At 44.8% G+C, this 10700-nt stretch overlaps 1 protein-coding gene across 11 annotated transcripts in view; it reads right to left on the bottom strand.

Moving 5' to 3' along the window:
• The window catches only part of LOC139565617 (filamin-C-like), an 84485-nt gene that overhangs the window by 52106 nt on the left and 21679 nt on the right, over window positions 1–10700 (bottom strand). For all 11 annotated transcript variants that reach the window (XM_071386054.1, XM_071386048.1, XM_071386047.1 and 8 more), the window contains exon 2: window positions 1432–1680. In XM_071386054.1, coding sequence (XP_071242155.1) covers window positions 1432–1680 — 249 coding nt within the window. The remainder of the gene's footprint in view (window positions 1–1431; window positions 1681–10700) is intronic.

Raw genomic sequence — 10700 nt, forward strand, 5'->3', positions numbered from 1 at the left:
AACACAGTTTGTCATGCACACAAACACGCATAAACACACACTCAGAAGCATCCAAGCACATGAAAACAAATAAAGCACACATTCACACATAGACTCTCTCTCACATGCACTCGCACACTCACACACCTACAAAAGACAAACACCTATACACACATACAGACACTCAGTAAACAAAAAGACAGCGCACCTCAGTTCTTTGCTTCATTTCTCTGGAGTAACTAACACTGTGAACCTATTAATGCCATTCCACTCATCTGGTCTCACACCATTTGTACAAACACAGGATTAGAGGCTCTGTTGAACAAGACGTGTCTCCTGACCTGAGGTCAGTCTGAGTTCCCCTTGGAACCATGTCTTAGAAAGCCCTACTGCCTGCCAGGAGCCTAGTCCAAATTAGTAGAGGCCTTCACCGAGAGAGCCTAGAGTTATGAAACCTTCCCCAGGGGGATCACTCTATCTAGGGCAGTTGTCGGGCAAGTACCCCTGGCTAGGCCCTGATGACCCTGATCTGTAATTACCGGCTATGTACTATCTCTCTGTGGTTTGGGGATTCTAAATGTCTGTGTTTTTTGGTTACCCCTCTCCACTCCTCCTCCTCATCCTCCTCCTCCTCTCTCTTTCCCTCATTCTTCTCTCATCAGATAGTTTTATAATGACGATACGGCTGGTTCTGATTAAGAGTTAGGGGTGGTAGGGGACAGCATACGGAAGACACACGTCCCATTCTGGTTCCCCTAGGTCTCTCCTTCTCTGATGTGAAATTGTGCAGTTCAAGAATATTGCTTATTAAATGCAGCTTGTATTCTTTTTGGCCCCATCCATTCATACGTTGTGCCCACATCCCCACCTTGAATAGGATCTCCTCATTGATGTCGTGCTCTTTGGTAGCCCCTGCACCATAACCTCTATCCCCACCCCACAGAACATGCCATGCATACACTCACCAAAAATAAACATTCTCATTGTCTTCAACCAAGGCCCCCAGTTAGTCAGGCCTGAACGTACATGACCCCTACCCCTGACCTGGACTCATTAGGCTTAGTGTTTCAACAAGACTGGAGTTTCTCTGGAACTCCTCTGCGACACATACTTGGAATTATGGCTGAGGTTAGTGTTTAGGGTACTGTGAATAGTATGGACGATTAATCAACCCTCAAACAGCTCTCAAATTCGTTACAACCTGGAAGACTACTGTCAACAAATGAATGTTCAGATCTTGAATCAGCTCTTACAAAGCTCTTGCAGCTCTTACAGATTGACAATCTGCACTCAAACTGCTCCTCAAAGCCTTACCTGGGGTACAGTTGTCAATCAGTGCTCCCAGGGCCTTGACATCCTTCCAGTCAAATTAACACACTAAACTGTTTCTGAATCAGCTCCAAGCCAGCAGAGTCTACCATAATGAGTCACAGATCCTGGATCAGCTCTTACCTGGGGCACAGTTGTCAACCAGGGCTCCCAGGGCCTTGCCGTCCCTCCAGTCACGGTGAAAGTTGTTGATGGGCAGCTGGGGCACCTTGTTCTGGATCCATCCCAGCAGCCTCTGCTTGGGGGTCAGCTTCTTGGCGTCCTCGTCGTCCTCGTCTTCCCACATGGGCATTGAGATGGAGTAGTGCAGGATCAGAGTCCAGATCAGACCCAGGATAAGCTTCAGGTTCCCATCCACGATGGCCTTGCTGTCTGTAAAGGGGGAGAGAGGGGAGGGTTAAGGTCATGTCATTTACTAAGGTACTGATACTGAATAAAGAACATAGTAATAGACTATGGTATTGTGCAAGAAAGCAATACTCCCATGAAAGCGATACTGGCCGCTGTAAATTGGCTCCCCAGGTAACTTGAGTTTAACCTTTTACTGCAGTGGGCTAAATCAGGGTCACACAGAGCGTTTCTTGGTAGTTTTAAACAAATGTACTTTGAGACAAAAGTATACACATCACACATGGTTATGGGCTTAAATTGAAGAATACACCTGTACCATGTATGATATGGAGTTGAAATGTATTCCATTTTGAGTTTGCATTCCAATATTACACTTCATATACGTCACAGACCACTGAAATATATCGAAACCGCTTGACATAGAAACACTGGATTTTCAGTGGCTTATTAAAATATTAACAACATTCCACCCGTGAGGCCACTAGGTCATTTGATTGGACGAAAGGGCTACGCCCTCTGCCATATACAGTTACAACTTAACGGACAAACTGGGGAGCAGATTAGGTCTAGCCCTAACTCCTTGTGTGGGGCCTCTACCATACACACACACACACACACAGACCCACACACACGCACACGCACATGCACACACACACACACACACACACACAAACACTACTGCACTAGCGCCATCTGATCGTTCTGTTCTAAAGAGAAACAGTGTGTTGTAGAATCATAATCACAGAGTTCTGGTGTCTGCCCTCGGCCTTCAGCTGCCTGGCACAACAACATCAACATCTGTGTTTACTCTGCTTTTATGAGAATCTGGCTGCCCCGGCCCTACTGCCACGGTGATCACTTTACCAGGGAGATCACACATAAGGATGCAGGGGGAGATGGTGGGGGGGATTAGGCAATGGTATCACTCTAGGACTCCTTAGTCATCGTCTTCATCATACTGATGTTTACTCTCCGCGATCCATTTGTCTTGTCTAGTTGGATGATCCCTCACACACACACATACAAGCACACACACACACACACACACTCCTTGGGGCGGCAGGTAGCCTAGTGGTTAGAGCGTTGGGCCAGTAACCGAAAGGTAAAAATCTGTCGTTCTGCCCCTGAGCAAGGCAGTTAACCCACTGTTCCCCGGGCACCGAAGATGTGGATGTCAAAATTAGGCAGCCCCCCGCACTTTTCTGATTCAGAGGGGTTGGGTTAAATGCGGAAGACACATTTCAGTTGAAGGCATTCAGTTGTACAACTGACTAGGTATCCCCCTTTCCCTTGGCTTGTGTATGCGTTACTGCAGGATCTGGAGCAGTGGGAGTTTGGGGTGTACATCATGTGTTTGTGTGTCTGTTTCCTGACTGACTGTACACATTCAGCTGGGCCAGACTCCTCTAAGGATTTTCCCATCTCTCATGACAATATTCAGGTCTACATTAATCTCTGTGTTGTCTAAAAGTGTTTACTGCTAGTACAGCCTAACAGCACTAGGCTACATCTAACATGTAGCTGTAAAGTATTAACCAAGCTAGACAGTGGACAGAGCTGTGTGTCAGTACTACACTCTTCTATCGAGAACCTAAAATGGTTATTCGGCTGTCCCCATAGGAGAATCCTTTTAAGAATCCTTTTTGGTTCCAAATAGAACCCTTTCGGTTCCAGGTAGAACCCTTTTGGGTTCCATGTAGAACCCTTTTGGGTTCCATGTAGGTTCTCCTATGGGGACAAACAAAGAACCCTTTTGGAACCCTTTTTTCTAAGAGTATACTGAAACGGGATGCCATTTAACCCGCGGTAAATGAAATGAGGTCAGTTTAAATGAAACACAGACACACATAAATACAGAGTCAAACACACACACCGAACACACATACATGGAATTTAAAAAATGACAGAGGTCCCCTACGGCCCAATATACAGTGGGGAGAACAAGTATTTGATACACTGCCGATTTTGCAGGTTTTCCTACTTACAAAGCATGTAGAGGTCTGTAATTTTTATCATAGGTACACTTCAACTGTGAGAGACGGAATCTAAAACAAAAATCCAGAAAATCACATTGTATGATTTTTAAGTAATTCATTTGCATTTTATTGCATGACATAAGTATTTGATCACCTACCAACCAGTAAGAATTCCGGCTCTCACAGACCTGTTAGTTTTTCTTTAAGAAGCCCTCCTGTTCTCCACTCATTACCTGTATTAACTGCACCTGTTTGAACTCGTTACCTGTATAAAAGACACCTGTCCACACACTCAATCAAACAGACTCCAACCTCTCCACAATGGCCAAGACCAGAGAGCTGTGTAAGGACATCAGGGATAAAATTGTAGACCTGCACAAGGCTGGGATGGGCTACAGGACAATAGGCAAGCAGCTTGGTGAGAAGGCAACAACTGTTGGCGCAATTATTAGAAAATAGAAGAAAATAGAAGAAGTTCAAGATGATGGTCAATCACCCTCGGTCTGGGGCTCCATGCAAGATCTCACCTCGTGGGGCATCAATGATCATGAGGAAGGTGAGGGATCAGCCCAGAACTACACGGCAGGACCTGGTCAATGACCTGAAGAGAGCTGGGACCACAGTCTCAAAGAAAACCATTAGTAACACACTACGCCGTCATGGATTAAAATCCTGCAGCGCACACAAGGTCCCCCTGCTCAAGCAGGCGCATGTCCAGGCCCGTCTGAAGTTTGCCAATGACCATCTGGATGATCCAGAGGAGGAATGGGAGAAGGTCATGTGGTCTGATGAGACAAAAATAGAGCTTTTTGGTCTAAACTCCACTCGCCGTGTATGGAGGAAGAAGAAGGATGAGTACAACCCCAAGAACACCATCCCAACCGTGAAGCATGGAGGTGGAAACATCATTCTTTGGGGATGCTTTTCTGCAAAGGGGACAGGACGACTGCACCGTATTGAGGGGAGGATGGATGGGGCCATGTATCGCGAGATCTTGAGCCAACAACCTCCTTCCCTCAGTAAGAGCATTGATGATGGGTCGTGGCTGGGTCTTCCAGCATGACAACGACCCGAAACACACAGCCAGGGCAACTAAGGAGTGGCTCCGTAAGAAGTATCTCAAGGTCCTGGAGTGGCCTAGCCAGTCTCCAGACCTGAACCCAATAAAAAATCTTTGGAGGGAGCTGAAAGTCCGTATTGCCCAGCGACAGCCCCGAAACCTGAAGGATCTGGAGAAGGTCTGTATGGAGGAGTGGGCCAAAATCCCTGCTGCAGTGTGTGCAAACCTGGTCAAGAACTACAGGAAACGTATGATCTCTGTAATTGCAAACAAAGGATTCTGTACCAAATATTAAGTTCTGCTTTTCTGATGTATCAAATACTTATGTCATGCAATAAAATGCGAATTAATTACTTAAAAATCATACAATGTGATTTTCTGGATTTTTGTTTTAGATTCCGTCTCTCACATTTACATTACATTTAAGTCATTTAGCAGACGCTCTTATTCACAGTTGAAGTGTACCTATGATAAAAATTACAGACCTCTACATGCTTTGTAAGTAGGAAAATCGGCAAAATCGGCAGTGTATCAAATACTTGTTCTCCCCACTGTAGCTGTCTAATTGTCTGAGCGGTTTTATGCGCCGAATGAGTGGAAGCTCATAATTGTCAGAGACCGAGTCAAGACCGAGACACTCAATATGTGGTCTCCAGACCACACAACTGCTCAAATCTCCGGCCAAACTCCTCAACATGACTCCACACAGCAGACAAGCACACTGACAGAGCCATTTCCTTCTTCTTCTCTTCCCTCTCTTCCTTTCCTTTCATTCTTTTCCCCCCCTTTTACTCCTACATAGAATCCAGGTCAGGATGTTTTCAGCATACACCCTGCTATGGATCTTAATATTAACTATGAAAGAAAGAATCTCTGAAAACCTCATGTTTTCCCTGTTCACCATGTTACGGGTATCTGGTTTCTCCCATCTGACGTTTGGGGGATTGGACTTTCTGGGAATGGAGCCACGGAGGCTCTGTGTGGGGCTCAGCATCCCGGGTGTGTTTGTGAATGCTCTGTGACTAGGGCTGTGGCGGTCACGACATTTCGTCAGCCGGTGATTGTCAAGCAAATAACTGTCGGTCTCACGGTAATTGACCGTTAATTAACATAAACACATTTAGCATCTCCAGGCTCCCACACACAGCCTACAAGACTCTGATGCTGACCTTTGGAACATCTAGTTTTTAAAAAGTCTAATAAATCCATGTATTATATCCTACACCTGCACAATGAATCCATGATTTATTTTAGACAGGTCTAAAGAAGCATGATATGAAGAAAATGTCATCAATTTCAGAAGAATCTATTTAAAGAAGAAATCTCATTCAGAAGAATAGCATTGTCCTTATGTCCTGATCTGGCTATTCTAAATGGCTGTGGGATACACTAGTTAATTTAGCAGACAAGATTTGCTTAGAATTCCGTGGCATTAATTGATAGTATGAAGAATAGAATTGAACAAAGCTGAGTAAAATAGAAAGGATATTTTCTCCAAACGATTTGAGGGAGTGCGCACATGCTGCTATTCTGTGTTGAGCGGTTAACAAAGAAGTAGGTACTCCTATATGCTTCATTTAGAGTTATTAATGTAACTTTAGTTGTGCGACAAACGTTGAACTATATGTCTTGATTTTTAATACATTGTAATGCATGATGAGACTCTAATGATGATTTTTTTTAAAGTCGCTTGAAAGGCATGAGCTCTGCTTTGTTTTTTTGCGCAGGCTGTACACACTACATCAGTCACTCATTCACAATTTGACAAGCACTTGATAATGCCTAGAATTTCACAGCGGCATCCCCTTTGTGTGGCCATAATGCACCCTAAAAGAAATCCATGCCTTTTGCGGCCAGTAGCTCTGCTGTGCGCTTCTCCCTGAGTGCTGTGCGCTCCATCACGTGATCGGGTCTTTCTCACAGGCTACAAGTGAAGACAGATACATCGGGGACGCGACTGTGCATTCTTATCCAATTCAGAGGTGCATATTGAAGATATTGGAAGACCTATCCACATTAACTTTTCATCAGCCAACAATATGAGTAGGCTTAAAGAACAGCACAAGCACTAGCCTATGTCAATCTACTATCTCCCATAGTACAAAGGTAGACCTATTCTATTCTTTGCGATAAATAAATACTCCAAACATAGTCTGGGAAAGTTGTGGGATGCTATAGATCCAAAATTAATACAACCACTAGCATCCCGAAAACTTTTTTATGCCATGTGGCTGACGCAACAGATCAGAATGTTGCTAAACAATTAGGTTATTTCTTCACATTATAAGCCCAGCAATGTGCACATGGTAGTAGGCTATCACATAGTAGTAGGCTATAAGAGCGAATGTTCCATGAGCGGAAAACACCATTATCAAAAGTGACTGCAAATGCAATTATGCAGGTAATGCTTTTATTATAAAGGTGCATTTCTATGGTGGAAATTATCTTCCCCAAACTTGAAACTGCTTATGTATGCCAGTTAAGCTCTACACCCCTTGTAAAGCGGATTAATGTGCATCATTTTAAGTTATTTGGACAAGTTATTTAGTTGTTATACAAACCTTATTAAAACATATAGGCCTACGGGCTAGGCTACATGAGATGTGCGACTATGATTAAAAAAAGTTGCAAAAAAAGGCTTTGTTTCTTAAGTTGGGCATCATTCACAAGTGATAATATATAATTCACAAGTGATAGGCTAATATTGTCACCCATCAGAATATTCTTGATTTAATCTTGTCTGAGTCCTTCTAGAGCTCCTCCCACCAGCCTCCTCTGGTGTGGGGATAGGAGTTTTCAGTAGTTGGGGGAGTTTGAGGTTAGTGGAAGTGGAAGTGGTAGGCTAGGGGGAGTGTTATTGAGAGCTAGGACAGATGTAGAAAGATTGATATCATTGGCTGATGGTCCCCATTTTAGCTCAGTGAGTTTCATGTTTCATTCAGCCTGCAAGGTGCTGAGAGCAGATCAGCACTAACTAACCCTGCAGAGCGGTGCTACTGCACCAGCAACACGCCAGAAAGAGAGGGAAAAAAAAGTTGCAAAAAAAGGCTTTGTTTCTTAAGTTGGGCATCATTCACAAGTGATAATATATAATTCACAAGTGATAGGCTAATATTGTCACCCATCAGAATATTCTTGATTTAATCTTGTCTTTACATATACTAAATATTATATATGTGAAATCTGTTTTTATTTCGAATCGACCGTTATCATGCACCTGTATCGAAACAGGGGCAGTGGGAAAAAAATACATGTCATTTATGCACTTAAATAGCAAATGGAGGACGCTTTTCCCCGTGGTTTATGTTCATGCCAGTCAGGTAGGCTATAATCTTGTTGTAAATATAAGCAATGTGCTTAATATTAGGAAAGTTGAGAAATAAACATAGTAGGCCTCTACTAAAAAGAGGAGGATCAGCTTTCTATTCCTATTTTTAGTAGAGGCCATCACTCTGTTGTCTCGCGCAAAATGTTGCGCAACATGAGCTCATGGACTCTCATGAAGTGTTTGATTAGATTTTCGATTACATTTGCATTGATGTCAGAGTGATAAGATGGACAAAAGAGTGCTGAGTACCAAGTTTGGTAGACTACTAATGACCATCAGCAGCATCAGAGCTTGGAGAAGCCTGATTACCGTGACTAAACGGTCACATGGAATTTGACTGCCTTCACGACTCGTGACCACCGGTGTGGCGGTAATACGGGTAATACGGTCATGCAACAGCCCTATCTATGAGTTGGTCCAGTCATATAAGTACAGGGGGTATAAGGGGGTTGGTGGGGAGGTGAGGGGGAGGGGGGGGGGGGGGGGTTGTAGGTAGGGATGGCGAGGAGTTTGTGCGTGGATCATAGGGGAAGAGGGGAAAGAGGTTTTGAATTGGAGGACAGAGTAGAAGGACTGTAGGGAGGAGGTGAGTGGCAGAGGAGGTTGGGGTGAGAAGCTATAGGAGGACAGGCTCATTATAATGGCTGGAATGGAATAAATGGAACGGTATCAAACACATCAAACATATGGAAATCAAATGTTTGTCTCTGTTCCAGACATTCCATGCCATCCATTACAATGAGCAAGTCCTTCTAGAGCTCCTCCCACCAGCCTCCTCTGGTGTGGGGATAGGAGTTTTCAGTAGTTGGGGGAGTTTGAGGTTAGTGGAAGTGGAAGTGGTAGGCTAGGGGGAGTGTTATTGAGAGCTAGGACAGATGTAGAAAGATTGATATCATTGGCTGACGGTCCCCATTTTAGCTCAGTGAGTTTCATGTTTCATTCAGCCTGCAAGGTGCTGAGAGCAGATCAGCACTAACGAACCCTGCAGAGCGGTGCTACTGCACCAGCAACACGCCAGAAAGAGAGGACCCCTCAGGTATACTGTGCCCGTTTAAAAAAGGCAGAGAGAGTACTAAACACACATACGCTCGCACACACACACACACATATCACACATGCGATAAGAGAGAGCGATGTTGATTTAATCACTTCAGAGGTTTGGTCCTGGTCCAACATTTCAAAGCCTGATATTTCCGGCACTGGGGTGTGTAGGATCTAACACACACTGGAGTCTATGGTGAGAGCCTCTTGGCTTGAACAGGGACACTCCTATAGGACTGCGTCAGAATGGTCAGCGCGTGCATTCATGTGTGTCCTACTGTATTGGGAGGGGATATTACCCAGACTCCCCGGCTCAGTAGTCTCACCTGTCAACAAGACTGTCACCCTGTCAACACTTGCAATGTTGACAAATTGCAATGTTTTTTTTATATTACTAGACAGTTAATAACGACCCTTCGCATTGGACCACTACACCTCCACTACTTTGAATTGATCTTGGAAAACTGCCTCGTCTAATCTTACTCGACAAAAGAAAATGTTTCCTCGTAACTTGAAGTTGAACTCTGCAAACAAACAGCCGGTGTTGATGACATGGTCCTGGAATCCAGCAGGATCAAACGCAACATGCATGAAGAACAAACAGCGGGAAGGAACAACAAACACATGACTTAAAGGCTTGGGGAAAAGGAAAGGGCATTTGGAGGGAGAGGGAGGGAGACAGAATTCCGAACTGGAGCTGGGATGGGGAATGAGAATGTTTTCTGAAAATTTCCAGAGGGGTCAGACAGAGGTTTAGGTTGGGGGGTATTGACGGGAAAGATGAATTTGGCCCTGTCGACAAGTGTGTGTGCGTGTGTGCGTGTGTGCGTGTGCGTGTGCGTGTGTGTGTGTGTGTGTGTGTGTGTGTGTGTGTGTGTGTGTGTGTGTGTGTGTGTGTGTGTGTGTGTGTGTGTGTGTGTGTGTGTGTGTGTGTGTGTGTGTGTGTGTGAGGCATCAGTGTCTCTGGAGCCAAGGCATTAGTGTGTGATTGAATGCCTCCCTCTCTCAGCCTCATGGCATCCTGGCATATCTACTCTCAGTACAGGAGATAAGCGGTGTATCTCCCACACTCATTCAAACCATCCTGTGCCATTCACCAACCACACTGCCACATGGAGTGAAGAGAGATATATAGAGCAGAGGGTGAGAATAGATGGCATCCAACAGCTCACACTAACCCACTTCAGTTCCTCCACTAGAGCAGTAAAGCACAAAAGTGCTAAGTTGCTAAAATGATTTGCGCTCTCTCTCTCTCTCTCTCTCTCTCTCTCTCTCTCTCTCTCTCTCTCTCTCTCTCTCTCTCTCTCTCTCTCTCTCTCTCTCTCTCTCTCTCTCTCTCTCTCTCTCTTTCTCCCTCTCTCTCTTTCTCCCTCTCTGTCTCTCTCACTCTCTCTTTCTCCCTCTTTCTCCCTCTCTCTCTCTCTCTCTCTCTCTCTCTCCCTGTTGTAAGTCACTGCTCAGAGACACAAAGCCCTGATGTCAGAACTTCATGCACAACACATTTTTTCCAGTTGGACTGGGGGTGTCGGGGACGACGACAATGTGGCCTTTCTGCCCAGAACCAATTGTTTCGCCTCCATGTCGGAGCAAAGTGACCTTTAAGGCTCTGATTGGCTCTGGAGGTGGGACTCACTGT

Source organism: Salvelinus alpinus, chromosome 37 (genome assembly GCF_045679555.1).
Source record: "Salvelinus alpinus chromosome 37, SLU_Salpinus.1, whole genome shotgun sequence".
NCBI lineage: Eukaryota > Metazoa > Chordata > Actinopteri > Salmoniformes > Salmonidae > Salvelinus > Salvelinus alpinus.